Here is a 20,198-nt window from a genome sequence, read left to right as displayed (position 1 = left end):
AAAATGCTATATGTACATTCATCAAAAGTTTACTTGGTTCTTCCAAAAACCCAGTAAGGTGGGTACAAGTATTTTCACCCTACTGTTACTGACAAGAAAACTGGGCACAGTTAAGTAACTTAGAGTGGTAAAAAAAAAAAAAAAATCAGGCAATTTGAATTCAAAGCCTGCACTTGGACTGTGCACACATCTCTGTATTTGTAAGCACAACCCAAGGTGATACAAAGTACTTATCCAGACAGGGACCACAATGGAGCCTCAAACCTGCAGCCTACTTTTCTGGGGAAGGAGACCCTGCAAGTTCATCACCATAGTAAACCTTCTACTCATAATGAGCTCCTGCACTGGACTGTACAGATGCTGTCACTATCTTCCAGGTTCAAGAGGTCTTCATGGAAATGCATAAGACCAAATGTGACCTGGAGTCAGCCCTCTCTAATCTGTTTAGTTTGACACATGCCCTTTGTCAAAAACTTCAGCCATATCACCACAGTCATTTTTTTAGATGTGAAATGGAGAAAAGGCACTTAGGAATAATCACAGAAATCACTTGTGGCAGCAGCTGAGTTTGCAAGCTGAAGAGCAGTATATTTAGCTTAAATAGGATGGGTGGAAGGTCAGGATACTATATTTGGGCAAAACACTGATTTGGGGTTGATGAAGTTCAGGTTTGGGCAGCACTCTTCTCCTGCCCTGCCCCATCCCAGGCTTTTCCTTAGGCAGAATCTGCTAGCTTATTCTCCCAGGGCTCTGGAGAACAGAGGAGGCACAATTCCTCCAGAGAGTGATGAGGTACTACATCACTACAACCAGCAAGCAGCCAAGAAGGAAGCCAGAGAAGCAGCAGCCCTGGAGATATGGGTGGTAGTGTGGTCCTGCCCAGGGCATGTAAGCCCTGAAAGGATCCAATTCCAGACAGACCACCTTTCACTATGGCCATGCTGACCATAACCACTGGCTTTCCCAGTCTTCTTCCCAACCAGACTGAAAGGAGAGCATATTTTAATCATCTCAGAGGAGGTGCTCAATTAATGTTTGTGTAATGAACAGAAAGAGTCCTTGAGGTTGGTCACACATTGTGAATGTACTCAATACTACCTAACAATACACTTAAAAATGGTTAAGATGGTACATTTTGTTATGTGCATTTTACCACAATTATAAAATAATCCATAATGGCATATATTAGAGCCAAAAAGAAAAAAATAGGTGATGGCCCTCAGATACTTCTAATACTCACTGTTTGAAATTTGGTAGTATGTAATTTGAATAATTTGAGTTTAAGAACTATGGTGGGAGTTGGGGTTATGGCTCAGTGGTAGAGTGCTCGCCTAGCACACATGAGGCCCTGGGTTCAATCCTTAGCACCACATAAAAATAAAATACAGGTACTGTGTCCACCTACAACTGAAAAGTAAATATTTTTAAAAAAAGAACTATGGGGAAGATTAATAGTTGTCTAATAGTTCAATAGTGAATCGTGATTTATTGAAACAAAAAGTCACAAAGCAAGGGCAAATAGGACCCTCCCACTAGGCTGTCTCCACATCCTAAAGCAGTAAGATTCAATAAGTGTGCCAGAAGCTAGAGATATGGTCCTAAGTTCATCCGAGAAACCACCCTCCAACATGTGAATCTCCAAGAAAAATTTCACATGCCTCTCTGGTCCAGAACCTCCCAGTCTCCCATTGCCAACCCAGGGATTTCAAGAAACCAGAGCCTACATTAGAAACACCTATGTTATAGACATGACAGATTACCAGGAATACCATGAGTCCAGATCCTGGTTTCTCAGTTTTCTAGCTGTGTGACCCAAGGCATGTGACTTGAATTCTCCAGGTCTCCATCTCCTATTTAAAATGATGCACAGGACTCAGGCTGTGATGTCAGAAGCAAGGCTGTGAATTCTGGCTCAGCTTCTTATGAGCAATGGGAGTCTGGTCAGATTGGACTTTGTAAGCCTCAGTTCACACATGTGTAAAATGGGTAATCATAGCATCTGCCTCCCAGGATGACCATGAGGACTGCACGGGAGGATACGGGCAAAGTGCTTATCATAGTGCTCGGCACAAAGGAGGCACTCAAAGCACAAGGCTTTGAGTACTCATGGTACATCAAGTACCATGTAAATGCTACCCAAATTTAAGGGCCAAGTTGAGTCCCATTCTTCATGATGCCCTGATGGCTAGAATCTAAAAGCCCTCTCACCTCAGGGCTTGATCACCACGCATGTACTGGCATTTAGTTATATGCCAATATGCAGTATTAAATCCTATGCTGATATCTAGTGTTTCAGATAAATGTCTTATCTCAGGTGCCCTTTTTTTTCCCCCAAAGTAGAAATGTGGGAAGTCAAATGAATTTAAATGATAAACACAACTACTATTAAAAAAAAAAAAAAAAAAAAAAACTTTTAAAAAGAGAAAGCTGAAAGCTGAGTCAACTGCTGGCAATGTCCTGTACTTTTTCCAGCTTTGCCTTCGCACATGCAAACAGGTTTTTATTCAAATGGGCTCATTCCATATATGCTAACCCCTTTTGTTTCAGACATAAATCCATGTCCACACGTAGAGGCTGATGCCATCTTCTTTAAACAGTGATTATGCTCCACTCTATGGTTATATTAATAGTTTACCTAACTGGTTCAATACAGATGGATATTTAGTTGTTTCAAGTGAGTTATGGCAAGAGGGCAAAGGCCATGTCCTGTGTGTTTCGGCACCTCCACAGAGTTAGCATGGTGCATGTGGTAAGCATTCAGTAAGTCGTCACATAAACTCTAACAACATTTGCCTCTGATGATTATTATCCTACAGTCCATCAAATATGACTCTCATAACCAGCACCACGGTATGAAGCCAGAATAATGAGCTACATTTGTAATACTGACTCTGAGATATAACTCTTAGATCAAAATGACAAACTATTCAATATGATTTCAATACTGGCTCCTTACCTGTATGAAAATTATTTAAGACCAAGCAACCCAAGAGAACTGAAAACATGATATCTGCACAAAAACTTGTACATGAAAGTTTGGGCAAGATTATTCATAATTTTCGAAAAGCAGAGACAACTCAAATGTTGCTCCGCTAATGAATGGATAAAATACAGTATTTCCATACAATGGAATGAGTCTGTCATAAAAATGAATGAAGAACTGACACGTGCTACAAAACGAATAAATCTCAAAAACATTATGCTAAGTGAAAGAAGCCAGACACAAAAGGCTACTTATCATAAGATTACATGAAATATCCAGAATAGGCAAATCCAGAGAAAGAAAGTAGACTAATGGTTTCTGGGTTGGGGTGGGTGGGAGCAAGGGGCAATGAAGGTTACCAGATTTTTCCAGGGGATGACGGAAATGTTATGAATTAAATAATGGATAATACTGTAATATATAGTGAAGATACTAGAAACCACTGAACTATAAATGTTAAAATGGTGAATTTAATGGTATGTGGCATATCAATTAAAAACAGAAAAAAATCTTTGAAAGGAGGTTATCAAATGACAATTCTACTTTACAACTTATTTTCTGAAAACATTACATGAGGGCCACGGAATGCCAAGTGCTCTGCTGAGTGCTAGAGACACTGGTAAGCTAGGGCTGGCCCCTAAGGAACTGACAGGCAAGCACAAAGGGTGATGGGACCACACACAGTCATGGGTTGTCAGGACCAAGACAGGCTGTCCTGAGGGAAGAACTTGCATGAAGGGCCAAAAGCAAGAAAAGCATCATGGAGGAGCTGAAAGATAATTCATTATCCAAACACACCAAAGTAATTTAAAATATCCAAGTATTTGTTTCCTATTATATACTGGGCACTGTGCTAGATTGATGAGAATATTAACATCAAACAAATTTGGAATGCACACTGGTATAGCACACTGTATATTTTCATGGGTACATGATAGAGTCTGTGGCTGATTCGCTGATTTAAATTCATGGTATTTAAAAAGGACAAGAACACTTTTTCAATATGTTTTAAAAAACAAATACAGTTTTGCTTTGGTCCACTCATTCCACCTTTGGGATGCCCAGATAGGTACAAGATCTGCCTGTATAGCTTGAAAATGACATACATACCATGATTTTCACTGCCAGCAGTGTTTATAAAAACAAAAAATCACAAACTAAGCAAGTACTCATCCAAAGGGAACTGGTTAAATGGATTAAGATGAACCTGCATCATGGAAGACTATGAGATATTACACATCAATGAGGAAAATGTATGTGCATGGGGAAATCTCCCAGATATTTGGGTAACCAAAAGGTAAGGTGCAAAACAGTTTCGATAATATACTTCATTTTGTGTAAGAAAGGGACAATAATACATGTGTATATGTATAGATACTCATGTACTGTATATATCTTATATATTTACAGTTGCTTGTATTTACATAAACAACTGAACAAGAATGACACACAAAAACTAAAAGTGGTTACTTGAGGGCAGGGGATAGGAAGCTGGATGTGAATAGGTGAGTAGAAAGGGACATTTCTCAATGTATTCTTCCGATCAGTTTTTGATTTCTGGATCATGTGATATATTACCAAATAGTACTTATTCCAAAAAAATTTTTTTCCTCAGCTTTTTAAAGCTGAGATTGTAGGTTCTCTGTCTACATGCATATGCTAAAGTAGCCAGCATTCCTAATGTGCACACAAGCATCTCTAAATGGTTACCTGAGAACCCAGAAGAGACAGAATGGATAGAAAAGCATCAAATAACCACAAGAGCAGAAAGGCCACTCAAGACACACTCTATTCTGTATGTACACAGGACCATCCCTGATAAATTCATATCAGCCACATATTAGGAACAGAGGTGATGGAGACACTGAGAAAATATGAAACAACTCCTTCCTTTAGGGTGGGGCGTGGGTCACAGCAAGTGCAAGGAGCCATACCAGTCCTACTGCCCATAATCTGTCCATGTAACTCCCTTGCTCAGAAATCTTCCATGGCTCCCTGTTACCTAAGTTGACACCAAGTTCAAATGTTTGAACAAGGGCATCCATGGCCTGCACCCTGTTTGCCAGTCCAAACTCATCTTCCACTACTGTCTGCAGTAGCATATGCGCGCGCATGTGCACACACACACACACACACACACACACACACACACACACACACAGCTTCAGCAACACGGAGACACTCACCACTGCCCCCATACCCTGTCTGTCTACAACACCCTCTCCCCAAAATGTTGGCTGTGCCAAGAACCCTCAGGCCTCAAGGCCAAGCTACACTTTTTAAAACCCTCCCAGGGAGTTTTGCTCCCTTCCTGACCTTGAACACACAAGTGCAGCAATGACACTGTCACCTCCCTGAGGACTCTTGGCTCTTCTGAGAAGGCAGAATCTTCACCTTTTCATCTTTTATGCTTAGCCTGAAGAACAGCATTTGGCAGATAGCAAATGCTCTCCAAGTCTGTCTGAATGAATAAACAAGAGAAGGCAGAAGGGGGTTCAAAGGAGGAATTTACTCTATTAGGAAAGGAAGGCCAGGAAAGCATCCTGAGCTGGGGTGCTGCTGCAATACCTGAGATGGACATGAAAGGAGAAGCAGGAGTCGGCAGAACGAGAAGGGACCAAGACAAGATTCAGGGGTCAGGGGTGCATGAACTAAAGCAGAGAAGCAGGGAAGACAAGGGAACGTTCAGGAAGCACAGGTGGGCTGGTTCACAAGGAGGGTCAGGCAGAGGGGAGGCCTGGGAATGTGCAGAGGAGTCCAGGACAAAGGCTACACAAACTACAGGAAGCCCTGAAACCTTCAGCTGAGCACCCCGGGAGGAATTAAAGTAGGGGAGATCATGCTCATCTCTGTTTGAGAACAGATCATGGAAGAAGGATCAGAAGAATCGAGGGGCTAGGGCCACATCACCACCACCACAGCCATTCAGGTGAGAGATGTCAAGTGTCAGAGCTAAGGACAAAGAGCATTAAGGGCAACAGGTGACTTGGGAGTAATTCAGGAGGGAAAACCAGAACAGATGTGCAGGATAAATCAAGCATGGACCAGGAAAGGGGGGAAGTAAAGGGTTTCTGTCTGGTATGTGCACTCCAGGAAAATGCAAACTGCAGTCCCGATGGGAGAGGGGAGGTTAATAAAATCATGAGTATCACCTACTGGACTTGGTAAAAAGACCACTAGATCCTGTATCATTCAGTACAACAGAATGATATCCGTGTTCAAGGGCAAGATAAGTATATTTAACTAGGGTGCCAGAACAGACCAGGGGAATACCTCGCTGCACCTGTGACTAGGGGCCTGGTAAAAGTTCAGGGATGAGTGGATTACATTGTCAAAGAAATCTCAAAATTATTTACTGATACCCATTAGGTATGAAATACACATAGACCTTAGCATTTAGTAAGTACTCATTAACTTTTTTGAATGAATGACACATACAAGCCATACCTACATTCCTCTGTCCACCAACCACACCCCCACTATAACTAGAAATACATCCACAAGGAGAGCTGACATTCCCTTGGCCTCCACTGAGCACTGGAACAAAGCCTGCTTCCTCAGGTAAGGCCGTGGGACCTGTATGCAACTCTCTTTATAGCTTATTTAGCTAAGAAAAAATACAGAGTAGAGGGAAAAGATATAACTCACTAAAGACCTCCCTTTTAAAAAATCAGATACCACATAACAAGCAAACAAATAACTATTTAATAAGTCTGAAGAACACTTCAGGGGTAAAAGTCGTGCAAAGGCAATCGAGACTGTACAACAGAATGATATCCGTGTTCAAGGGGAAGACCAGCATGAGCACAGCCTCAGGCTTATAATTAGGTCTACAGAAACACTGTCTCTCTCTCCGAGCTCAATGTTTGTGGCCACGCCCCCACACCTGGGCCTTGCTGCTTTATGTATCACATAAAATGTACAGGAAAGAGATCTGAGAATCAACAACAGAAAGCATTCTGGTGTGTGGGTGCTGCCTGCTCCATGAGACTTACTTTCTGGCTGGAGGTCGAGACAGAAAGTTCCCCAGGGGAACGTTCTCACATGGACCACTGCAACAGCCTCCCAACCTGACTCCCTATGTCCAGTCTCACCCTCCAAATCACTCTCCAGGTAGTCTCCAGAGTGATCTAATCACAACACTGTCCTCCCCAAAACTCTTTGAAGACTCCCTGTTACATCCAGGATAAAGTTTCAACTCCAGAGCAAGTCCTATAAAACACTCCATGATCTGGCCCCACTATTGCCCCTCCTTTCCATTCCCAGAGCATACTATGTTACTAGTTTGCAGAGTACCCCAAGTTCCTCCCCACACCTACCCTTTTCACCATTCTGTCTTCATAAGGATGTACTGCTCCCTCTGTCTAGGACCTCCCATAACTCCTGTGTTCCTAGCCTTACTTAGCATGTGCCTACTCCAATTCTGAGTTAGAAGCCCCTTCTCCATGTTTCCACAGAATGTTTTTCCCTGTGGAAATCCTGTTGGGTAGAACAGGATTGCACACTGGACATAGAAAACCAATATGGCAGCTCAACTAGAGTACTAATCCTCAAGTGGCTTATTTCTTATCTTCTTAAATAGATGGGAAGGCAAGTTCCTTTGGATTAGGCAATGGGTCTTTTTTTCTGTGTTCCAAACACCTAAAATGCGCTGGTTAATCAGCACCTGCACAAGAGAACAAGAACCAGCTCTGTTCAGACTCACCTACCTTAGGCCACAGGAGCAGCAGTACACAAAGGTGGGACTGAGAACAACACTGGCCAAGTTACCCTCGGCCATACCACAGCTAAAGGCTGAAGGTGTGGTATTGGTCAGAGACAATCTGACAACGTCATAATTGTCATGCCTGGAGTTATCTGGACTCAAGAAACTCAGGAAGAGAAGCTAAGAGGCATCACATTCTTATTTCTCAGACTCCAGTAATGACCACACGAGAGCAAGTTGTGTCAATAGGTTGACTGGCTTTCATTTCAAATTTGAGTGCCTTGCACAGAGTAAGTATATATGCTGAATAATTCTTTTTTTTTAATTGAAAGTCTGGGTGGCTGAATAGTGTTGAATGGGGAATATTTCCAGGCTGGCAGTGGGGTGAGGGGGTTGTAAGAATGCCAGAAATGCTTCTTTCAATTTCTTGGGTAATACATGTACTATATAGCAGACAAACTGTTTTTTCAGGGCTAGAAAGGTGTTGTTCCCCAGAAATTTCTGGGAATGAATCATTCTGAATATCCAAATTTTCCATATAAGTTGTTTTAGTCAGCTTTTTTGCAGCTGGAACCAAAGGACTTGACAAGACTAATGTTAGAGGAGGAAATGTTCACTTGGTTATCACAGTTTCAGAGTTCTTAGTCCACAGATGGCCAACTCCATTCCTCAGGGCCCAAGGTGAGGCAGAACATCATGGCAGAAGGGAATGGCAAGGAAAGCAGCTCAGGTCATTGCACCAGGAAGCAGAGGGAAACTGACTTCCCTCGCCAGACAAGATATATACTCCAAAGGCACACCCTCAGTGACCTACCCCCTCCAATCACACCCTGCTTGATGGCAGTTAATCCTTATTAGGGCTTTAATATACCAATCAAGCTAAGGCTCTCAAAACCCAATCTTACCTTATCTCACACATGAGTTTTGGGGGACACTTAATATCTAAACCATAACATTACCCCAGACCTGGATTTGAAACTTTAACATTAGTTATTGTGACTATACATCTTTCTAAAAAGCTATATGAGTATACAAGTTGCAATGTGTTCTGGGTGTTGGATTTTTTTCAGATTTTGGAATATTTGTATTTATATATATACATATGTATGTATATATATACATATGTATGTATATATATATGTATATATATAATATTTTGGGAATGAGACCCAAATCTAAACATGAAATTCACATTTCATATATACTTTATGTACACTGCCATAATAATTCTGTGTTATAAACACTGGCAATTGAATGTGTGGCCTCACAAATGCTAGGCAAGTGCTCACCACTGAAATACATCCTCAGCCCCAAAATAATTTTATAAATAAACATTGTAAATAATTTTGTGCATAAAACAAGGTTTCATGGTGTGGAATTTTCCACTTACGGCATCATGTCAGTGATCAAAAACATTTCAGATTTTGGAGCATTCTGGATTTTATATTTAGGGATTAGAAATGTACAGCCTATACTGTATACTCTTTACTTTTTCATGGAACTACCGGATAATAATTATGATCATATATTATACTTTACTATTCTAATAATCTTAAAATCTACTGCAGCTGTTTGCTTATACTAAAGGACACCAAGCATTCAGAGTTTTTTAATTGCTTATTTTTTCAAGTATTCGAGAATGGATAACCATACCACTAGCCTATCTATACCACCCGCATCATCTCCCATTTTCTTATTCTTTCTTCTATAAGTTTGATAACCATTCTCCATAGCACTGTGTATAAAGCAAGCGCAGGTGGGCTCTGAACAGGACCTGAAGGACTAGATGGGAGTCCAGGTCACCAGGGCATGGGTTCGGAGCCAACATCAAGCTGCTCTGACCTGAACCCTGTTCCTTGGCTATGTTCCAAATGGATGAGGCAGCCACAAACAGGAGCTGAACATAGTTGAGATATTACTTCAATATTTTCTACATATAATAATGACATAAGTAATACATATTGTGCTCCTATGCTGCACCAAGCCCTCTCCAAAGTGCTGTTTATATTAATATTTCTAGTACTCCCAAAAACTCTATGATGTACTATTATCCCCATTTAATGGATGAAAACACTAAGGCACAGAGAAGTTAAATAATTTGCCTAGATGGCACTGTTAGGATGTGGAACAGAATTCAAGCTCAAGCAGTCTGGCATGACCTTGACCACTGTGGTCCACAGCCTCTGATGATTTCCTAACAGAACCACACCACAAGGAACCCTTACTCATTATACTGTGAAACAAAACGCAGGTTCATAAAGCAATGTGTAGATCAGCACTGTCCAACATAACTTACAGCAGTAATCAATATGTTGTGTATCTGCACTACCAAGCACTTCAAATGCGGTTGGTATAAATGAGAAACTGATTTTTAAATTTAAGTTTAATTCATTCCCATGATTTTAAGGAAAAGAGCAAGCCATTTTAGGCTAGAGTACCTGAAGAGATCTGTGAGATGAAGTGGGAACCTATAGAAGTAGCATTGTAAGTTGTTAAGCAAGGCCTGATTTAGAGTACAGCTGGGGATGTGGGACCAAGGGGTGTGAGATCACAGGTTAGGTTCAGATTCTATATTCACCCTACTGATCCCAAAAAAAATAAGCTTCAGAAGTGTATAGGTGCCTATGTGATGAACTTATCATCAAATATGAAAATACTACCTCAAGCACAGAGTCCCAGATACATTCAGAGGACTAGTATGATAAAACCTGACTTGGCAGAGCAGAGAGCATGAGCCAATCTGCCCAGCCAGCGGCCACCTCTTGCTACTCCCTAGTCAGCTTTGGAGAGGCCATTAGGGCCTCTGACATAACAGTCACAAAGCCAAGCCCACCCCTTCCTATCCCAAAGATTCCTTTCTAATATATAGATTTTCTCCTTCTCCATCCTGGGTTCTGCTAAGCTATCATTACATGCCAAACCCAAATTTAGGCTAGAACCCAATTTCAACTGAAATATGAAATAAAGTCAAGGTGAGAACTTAAGTGTTCTACCTAAGGAAAGTACAACTTCACTCTATTTCTCCTCCTATATCTGTATGGTCAGAGGAAGATGCATCTAATTATTACCTGCCAACTTAAGTTCTGTGTACATTTTCTGACCCTGTTGTATATGCCCATGTTAAAGAGGTATGACTAAGCCAAAGAAGTCCACGATCCCATAAAGCAAATGCAGCTTCGAGAGGTGAAGGATCTCTCGTGTGCCACATAGGTTTTTACCAGAAAAATACAGGCCCTACTCCTTGCCTCTTCGACCACACACTCCACAGGGTACTAGCCACAACTCATGACTCAAGGACTTTGGAAGAGGAATACATGTTCTCCTTCATGACCCCACTAGACACAAAACTGCTACTTAAAAAATAACAGAAAGCAAAACTCAACCATCATCCATTCCTTCCCACTTCAACATCCCCCTTCTAAACAGATCACAAAAATCCATATGAACAAGTTATTCCTTGCCCACAGAGGTCAAAAGTTGATCCAGTACAAAGTCAGACTACAAACGAAAAACATACTTTAAACTCCAGAAATGTAGCATCTAAAAAGTTCAATTCTGCTCCAAGTTCCGAGGAATTCCTCTCAGCGGGAAACCAGACATTGTGAAGCAGGCCTTGAGATTTCCTGCAGGACTCCAGGAATTGCTGGAGAGGAGGCCTATTTATCCAAGGATTGCTCCTCCAGGTCAGGAGCCCCCAGACTGCTCTTAAACCTCAGGAAAGAGCTGGTCACACATCCATGTCCCTCTAAACCCAAGTCACGCTCACCCTGACTCTTGATGCTATCTTCTCAAAGATTTGGCATTGCATCAGGCACAGAGACCTGACCACCAACACTTGTTGATTAACAAGCATGGGAGCGTGGTCCTGGGCATTCCTCAAAGCGGGGGGTGGAAGGCACCAGGGGAAAGAGAGGAATAGTTGTATAAATTCCATCTCTGCCTGTTGTCCTAAGACATATCCTTCGAATGGGGCCTGGTGGACCATGCCTGTAAACCCAGCAACCCAAGAGGCTGAGACAGGGGGATCACAACTTCCAGGTCAGCCTCAGCAACTTAGGGAGATCCTGAGGCACTGAGTAACTCAGCAAGACCCTGTTTTAAAATTAAAAAAATTAAAAGGGTTAGGGATGTAGCTCAATAGTAAAGCAACTCTGGGTTCAAAAACTAGTACTAAAAGAAAAACAAAAACAAAAACAGACAAATCCTTCCCCTTCCCCAGGAGCCAAAGAAGTCTTCACAATGGTGTTAGGTCACTCAATAAACTCTTTTTAAAATTTTCTGTGGAAAGAAAAAATTAAATACTTCTTATGAGAACTATCTGCACCTTTGTAATAAAGATGGAGGAACAGACTGATTAAATTAACACTACTCTGTCCTTGCAAAATTCAGGAGCTTCCTTAAGAAGTCCTCTCCCTGTTTCAAAGGCAGGGCATCGGAGGCTCAGAGGATTATGACCCTCCTACCTGAGCTGTGCTCACCTCCACCCACCCTAAAAGGGCATTACAGATCATGACAGGGTTTGATGTTCAAAGTCTTTTAAAAGACATGTGGATGAATTCTCCTAACCTCAGTCAACCAATAAAGGACTCCCACTACTAGAAATCCCCAGCCCTATTTTGTATTTTATTTAGAGATAGGGTCTCACTGAGTTGCTTAGGGTTCCTATGTTCTTATATGAATACATGGCTAGTATAACTCCACATCATGCACAATCACAAAAATGAGAAGTTATACTCCATGTACATATGATGTTGTCAAAATACATTCTACTTGTCAAGTATAACTAAAAAGAACAAATTGAAAACTTAAAGAGCTTAGTGGTTAATCTCTCCCCCTACCCTTTTTTCTCTCACTTTCTCCATTTTTTTTTCTGCTGTGCGAGGATGAAAAAAACAGAGATGAACATCTAAGAACCAGAAGCAGACCCTCACCAGACACTGAACATGCAGTGCCTTGATCCTGGACTTGCCCAGACTTCAGAACTATGAGAATAAAGTGTTGGTTGCTTCAGCACTTAAAACTATGCAATTTCTGTGACAGTTTCTCCAATGAACTGACTTCAGATAGTAAAGTATGCATCAGAATACCAGTTGTACCCTTGAAGCTATCTAGGAGTGCCCACCAACTACTCTTCTCTGAATACTGACAACACCACACCCAGCGGTCAGTTCTTAATTTAATAAACTGCCCTTTCTAACAAGAGCAATGGCTTGAGATTGAAACTGAAGAGTTGGAGGTTGCACCTGACACTCACGTCAAGCTTTAGACCTGACTAGAGGTACAGCACTCGCCTTGCATGCACAAGGCCCTGGATTTAATCCCCAGAACCACAGAAGAAAGAAAGAAAAGGACCTGACTCCATTCCACAAATAGTGGATCAGTTTTAAGTCACCACACAGTAACCTCTTTCAGGACAAGGACCCCACCTTATTCGCTTCTGCATCACAGAGCTCCCACAGGCGCACAGCAGTATGCAGGCACTCAATAAGCAGTTGCCAAATAACTCAACATAGAGCTCTTAAGGAACATATATCAATTCCAAGACTTCTACACATAGCTTGGCATTTAAAGATGGAGTCTAGAATCCCAGTGGGCAGATGCATCAGAGAGTTCAGAAGACAAGGCCTCAGTTTTGCTAAAAATTCAAATCTTCCAATCTCTGGGGCAGGGGGCATCTTATTTTTCTTTTCTGTAAACACATCAGAAGACTTCTTGGTTTTTCCTCTAAGATCTTCAATTTATATGGCCACAATGTTAACCTGATGACAAGGGCAATGCACAAGTGACAACCAGAAGCATCTAACCTACATGGGTGCTGGGAAATAGCAGGCAGTAACTTCAATGGTAGATAAATCCTGTGCCCATTTGCCCATGTTCACAGGTGATAAACCCATACATTTAGGTCATCCTCTGTGGTCTTTTTCAGGGAGATGGAAATTTCAATGATTATTCCAGGCAGAAAGTGGAACAATGACCCAAAGACATTATTTCCAGGTAATAAACAGATTGCACTCAGACAAAGAAAAATAAAGCAGCCTGTGGCTACATTCCATAGACGCCCCATTCGTGGGAGCATCAGGGCTGAGCTCTAAATGCGAGCCAGACATTGCTGGATTCTTATTTTGGCTCCAACTCTAATGCAGAGTGGATGGTCCTTGGCCAAATCTCTCCTCTAGAAGTCAGGCTTTGGATGGATATGACAACCCCCATAAACCATCCCGATTACAGGGTGAGGCCAGTAAAGCATTTCACAGATGTAAAATGCTGCCAACCCCCCACAGATAAAGGAGGGAAGACATCAAGAGGCAAGGGGCTCTGGTAGAGAGCCACAGCGCACCCCCTCCCCAACCCTGGGTTCCCACAATCTCAACAGAGGGCCCAGAGGCCTCGAAAACCCCGGACTCATAATCCGGTCCCATTTCTCCTCTGCTGAAAAGCAAGGAAAGTTGGGTGAACTTTCACCATCCAGAAGAAGCCCTTGCAAAGTTCTATAAACCACACAGTTAACTCATAACCTTAAGCAGCTGTAACTAAGTTCGGTTTGGTTCCCGTACACTGCAGGACATTTGAGACAGTGGAGGTAAATCAAGGCAAAGGAGCAGAGTGTGATAAAGGTCTGCTCATGAAATAGAAAGGGCTGTTTGGGAACCGTTGGTAGTTTTACTGGTTTCTCTTCTCCCCCCTCTTCTTTAACCATTAGGTACCAATGGATACCAGATACACAGCGCTGGATAGAAAGGATAGAAAGGTTACGTGATAGTATCAGCAGTTTCCCACCAAGGCCTGCTAATAGAGCTCTCGCTGATTAGAAAGCACTTCTGTACTTTGGGAACTCTAATCCGTGCTTATCAAACCTCTGGCTTCGTCACTTATCAGGGTGGGAATGAGAGGTACATCAGCTATGCCACAGAGTGATTTCTGGGGCCCCTGCCCATGAAGAAACAGATCAAAAAGGAGTTCATGCCTGGCAGAGTGAAGCTTTCACCATAGCAACACATGTTATTCTACAAACAGTCAGGACTAAGGCACTCTGTTGCGACCAGTCTGGACAGTGCCTCCAAGAAAATGAGCGACTGAGGCTTCAGACAACAAGGCAAGCAAGAGAAAAGTGCCACCTATTTAGCTTGCAGGGCAGTCTCCTCATGGTTTTTACTTCTCCACAAAGCTGACAGCAGCAACACCAAAACCCTCCAGTACCCACGGTCCATGTTCTAAAAAGGTGGATGTCAGACAGAAAACAGATGTTCAGTCACACCACAGGGATTCCTGTGGAAGAGAGGAACTCAGGTACAGCCAGTAATCAAACCATTCGAAAAACAGACAGTTACTGGAGAATTTGGGGAAAGGACTCCATCTCAAAACATCTCATCTGTAGAATGAAACACAGCCAGGATGACCAATGAGCCATCTGAGAGTGGAAGGTGGACTCAGAGACTCAACAATGAATGCCATAAAAGTCATCAGTGTGGCTGCTGAGCCCATTGACAAAGTGGCCATTTGCCAGGCACAATGCTGGTGACACATACTAGTCTTCACCTTGAAATTATGTCAAAACTTTATCAGCTGGGCACTGCCTATTTCTGGATATCACATTTTCGTCAAGGGAAGGAACAGGAATAACCAAAACACCCTTATATTCTACAGGAATATAGATTAAAGGAAAATGATTATACCAGACACTTGAACAAAAGAAAATCTAGCTCCGAATTTTTGCTTTGTGGTTCAAATCACTGAGTCACACGTAGAAATCCAATTGCCAAACAAGGGCACCCCAGATAATAAGTTACTCCTCTTGGTTTCCTCTGACTTCTCTAGAACACCACTGCTGGACCACATCATAGACTGAAGAGGGGGATGCAAAGAGCTATAAAAGGGACAAAAGAACTTCTTCAAAAGTGCATTAGAAGTTAGTCAAAGAAAGACAACTTATGTCCACAGATGTGTGTCTGTGACATTTGTATACTTCTTTCTATTACTGCAGTAGAAGAAGAATCATTTTATAAAGCTAACATTAGGAGATAGAACCAACAGCCCATTTCAGGTTATAATACCTGCAGGGATGTGTAGGAAGATGTGAACTATTGCCACAGCTGAAGACTGTGACACATGAGATGGGCTCATATGCTGCAAACATTTCATCCTGACAAGTCAATCATTGAGTCAGGAACAAGGAAGAAGGTAGTTCCTGGAGAAAAGGTAGATATGCCACACCTATCTCCAAAACAACTAAAAAGCAAAAAACAGCCACTACTCAAAAATTCCTCTGGGTCCTAAACCCTTAAGTCATCATAGACCAAACAGAAACCAAAGCTACAAATGACAGAATTTCACAGATATTTATTTCCAGCTGCAGAGACTGATTTAAAAAAAAAAAAAAAAAAAGTTCACATCTCAAAAATGACACTTTAAAGGTAATGGATAAGTTGCTTCCTCTCTTGCAGAGCCCCTTTCTTCTTATTCTCCATTTGATAATGAAAGAGTTTTCCTCTTCCCCTGCCTGTTTCAGTTGGAAACGTGGCACAGACAGGACACTGGAAAGCAAAAGGAAAGGGGAGGAGGGAGACTACTTTCAAATCTGACACATACACACACCCCAACCAGCGAACACACCCTGAAGGACTGTCAGGACCAGACTCCACCTAAGAAAGGACCAAACTATTGAGTAGAAAACTCCCCCTGGCGCCACCTCTCCCAAAAGCAGAGTTAAGAAAGAGAAAGCTGGAAAGGAAGGAGGGGGAAAATAAAGTTCCACATTCCTGACATTTTTTAGCCAAGTGCTGTGGCTGCACAGCACAGCTCTATTCCAAACAGCCCAAAGGACAGGGAGAAAACCTGAGTTCAGGGGGAAGAACCTGCCCCCTGTCTTGGAAGTAGGATGACCCAAACCTAAACCCAAGGCGGGGAAATGCTGAGGAGGCCAGACAGCCTTTCATGTGTGTTCCCAAAGGAAGTGATCCCAAGGGAAGGAATTTGGAGTCAACATCTCCCTGAAAATAGAGAGCTGAAGTCCTGGTGTTCTTGAGAGGGAAATGAAGGGCCCTGAATGCTGCAGAGGTGCCTAGCAAGGCAGAGCTGAGATGGATGCACAGGGTTATGACTGCCAGGGTGTGGGATGGTGGGCAGTATGAAGCCCATCTCATCATTCAAGGTTGGGCAGGGGACCCTAGAGCGAGCAGTGGTCAGGAGAGTCGCTCTCTGTGGGAGGAATAATGATTGAGTTTTCCTGGCTCAGTTTCTGAATGAAGAAATCCTAGCCTGGCACAAGACAGGAATTCAGGAGCCTGATGGCCTCTCTCCCCTCCTCCCCACACCCCCTGCACCTCCTTCTGTATTCAATTCTATGAAAAATTGTGTGAAGTTCTGGACTGTTATCACCTTCCCACCATATCCACCCCTACATACACACACCTTACCCCAGGGAAGAACTCAGAAGATTATTAAATATCCAGTCAGTCCTGTGCTAAGTTTTGAGGCACCTCCCCATTCCATCCCCTCGCTTTCCCTCATTTTACTCCAAATATGAAGATGCCTATATTGGTTTGTGTGAGGACCCTACATGTTTCTGTTCTCATTTGGCAGGGGGAGCAGAGTTACAATCCAACTCCCCTACAAAAAATACACCTATCTCTGTAGAGAGTCAGTTGGGAGGAACAGACAGTCAGGACCTACTATGCACAGCCCAAAAGGCAAGTACTTCACACCGGAGATTCAAAGCAAAGCCTTCTTTCTCCAAGACTAGCAGAAATTAACAATCTCTGAGCACCTCTAAGAGGAGACACCTGCCCTGTAAGTTTAGTAATCTAAGATACCATGGGAAGAGAAGTGGGGATGGTGGAAAGAGGGTACCAGGTCTTTCAATTAGGCCCTTTCCACACTTCCCAGCCCATTCCTAAAGGAGAGAGTCAGTAGTTTTGTTTGTTTCTCATTTTGGACTTTTCTCTCTCATCAGGTAACAGTAAGATGAGTTCCTGTACCTTTTGACTTCCACAGATTCGTGGGTTTAGTGCACAGGACTTTCCAGAAGACCAGACACAAGGAGGGAAGGAGGTATGGGACTCACACACTAGACAGCTCTTTTTACACAAAGATAAAGCAGGTAGAGTCAGAAACCTTAACAAATACAAGAAAACAGCAGAGAGCCACAGACTATGCAGAAGATGTGGCTGCTTCAGAGGGTGTGGCTATGAGATTTATAGATGACACGTGTGTCTTTCTAGCCAGACCCTCCAAGACTGGGACCTCTTCCCCGAGGAGGCTTCCTGGAATGCAGGGCAGCAAACAGACACAAGGGTATCAACAAATACAATTCTCTGTTATTTCACTAAATTATTATTATGATAAATAATAAAACTGCTCAAAGAGCAAGAAATTAGTTCTCACCTTAGTAGGAAACATTACAGTTTTTGTTGCTGGCATCTCAGTTAAACCTACAAACCACCCTGTGAGTAAGACAATGTATTACCAACTACTTCAACAATGGGGAAACTGAGGCTGCAGTCAGTTTTCAATCAGACTAGAGAGAGCAAGAAGTGGGACACAGCCCTATTCAATATACCACAGGCGGGCTGTAGGGATGGGAAGGACCCAACAGAAGGAACACTATAGAAGGGGTGAAGATCCCTATTCCAGTCTCATGCTCATTTCCTACAGACTCTGAAGCCCAGCCAAGGTCACATGCACACATCCAAACCTGACCTGGCCACCACAAGAATGCCCCCAGCTTGAGGGCAGCTCCACCAACCAAGTAGGACCCTTGACATCCATAAAAGGAGACAGAGGACCCAGAGACAGAGGCACACAGAAGGAGGAATCAGCCAGACTAGGAATCCTCCATCTCCAAGGCAGCTTTTAAATGGTTACAGCTTCTTACCACATCCCCCAGAACGCAGATAAGCAACCCTACCCAGAAGGGAGGACAAGGAGCCTACTCACAGGAACCAGAGGCGACCACGGTGAGCCGTGAGGGGAGTGCCACTTACATATCTCACTCCTGAGACAAGATAGACCACAGAGAATCCAAACCCAGTTTCCTCCAATTCTACCCACTTTTGAATATCACATTTCTCTCCTCTCTGTAGGAGTAAGGAGTCTTTCCCATCAGCCCCCTTGGATTCTGACCCCTTACTAAAACTCCTAGTTCTGAGGCCTACACCAGTGCACTGCTGACGGTATAGGATCCCATTCTCTGCCCCGCATCTCAGCAGCCACACGAAAATCACCTTTCCCCTAAAAGGAGAGGGTATCCCTGTCCATCTCCTTACCCCTATAAAAGCGGTGAAGCTCTGGGTCCATCATACATGGATCTAAAGAGACAGTCCCCTGAGTGACAAAGGTAACTCAAAACTGGCCGTTTATGCCATAATTAAAAATAATAAGACGGCAGAACGCCACTGCTGGGATAGAGCCAGGGCCACACGTGAACACCTGGAGCACGTTCCAGAGGTGAGGATGCGAAACACCCAGAAAATTAGAAGGGAGGTGAAAAGGGTCAAGGTCCCTCCCACTGTAAGAGCCTAGATGAGAGAGTGACCCCCACTTGGGACAAGACGGGTTGTGCAATGACTGGTCTGGGAGTCTCCCGGCTTGGCTCCCGGATGCCAGAAAGGAAACCCCACGCGTCGGGCCAGGGTGGCAGCGCTGCGGTTGGTTGGAGTCCAGACTTGGTTTCAGGGCTGCAGAGAGGGCTGCAGGATATGGTGGGTACCCAAGGGGGCGGCAGAGTATGGCAACACTGGCACGGCGCGAAGCTTGGAGGTACTGTCTGGGTTGACCGGGGTACAGGCCAAGGGGGAGTCCAGGGCACAAAACCGGTGTGCAGATAACGTGCAGGACAGCCCGGAGTTCCTGCTCAGATGAGGACAAGGGGACCTGCAGGAGTAGTCCCGCGGCGCACGAGAGAAGGCACTGCCTGCGCCTCCAACACCCCCTCCCCAGTCTCTCACCTCGAACATAAGCCCGATGAGGACGCAGAGCACTAGGCAGAAGCCGATGTCCGCATGGTTGTGGATGACGAACTCTTGACTGAAGAGCGGGTAACTTTTCGTCCTCCTGCGGAAAGCCATGGCAGCGGGCGCGCAGCGGCCGGCGGGGCCCGCACCCTCTCTCACCAGCCGCAGTGCAAACTTCTCCAGCCACGGCCCGGTCCGCCCGCCGGCCCGCCGACCGCTCACCCAGCCGCCCGCCCGCCCAGCGCGGAACAACTTCTGGGCCCCGCCCCCTTCCTCCGCCCGCCCCCGCCCCCGCCGCCCGGAACCGCCCCCGGCCGCAGCCCCCTCCCCACCCGCGGCCCGCACTCGGCGCGCAGGGCCCGCCCGGCCCTGGCCCGGGCCCCGCCCCCTGAGCGCTTAACCCTCTAGCCGCCGAGGCCGCGCGGGAGGCTGCGGCCGCGGTGTCCGCGGCCGGGAGCTGCGGGAGCAGCGGGAGCAGCCCGGAAACCCCTAGCCCGGCGTCCACGCCGCGCCCGGTCGCATGCCCCGAGCCGGGGCTCACCGCCTCCCGCGCGCAGGGCGC

At 44.2% G+C, this 20,198-nt stretch overlaps 1 protein-coding gene across 2 annotated transcripts in view; it reads right to left on the bottom strand.

Moving 5' to 3' along the window:
• The window catches only part of Tram2 (translocation associated membrane protein 2), a 75,187-nt gene extending 55,303 nt beyond the window's left edge, over positions 1-19,884 (bottom strand). For both annotated transcript variants that reach the window (XR_007109510.1, XM_047558663.1), the window contains exon 1: positions 19,631-19,884. Coding sequence is in view for 1 of the 2 variants with exons in the window: in XM_047558663.1 (XP_047414619.1) it covers positions 19,631-19,750 (120 nt within the window). In the remaining variant the exon portion in view is untranslated. The remainder of the gene's footprint in view (positions 1-19,630) is intronic.
• Between the last annotated feature and the right edge of the window lie 314 nt (positions 19,885-20,198).

The sequence above is a fragment of the Sciurus carolinensis genome, chromosome 7 (assembly GCF_902686445.1).
Source record: "Sciurus carolinensis chromosome 7, mSciCar1.2, whole genome shotgun sequence".
In the NCBI taxonomy this organism is placed as follows: Eukaryota; Metazoa; Chordata; class Mammalia; order Rodentia; family Sciuridae; genus Sciurus; species Sciurus carolinensis.
This window is presented reverse-complemented; position numbering and strand designations above follow the sequence as displayed.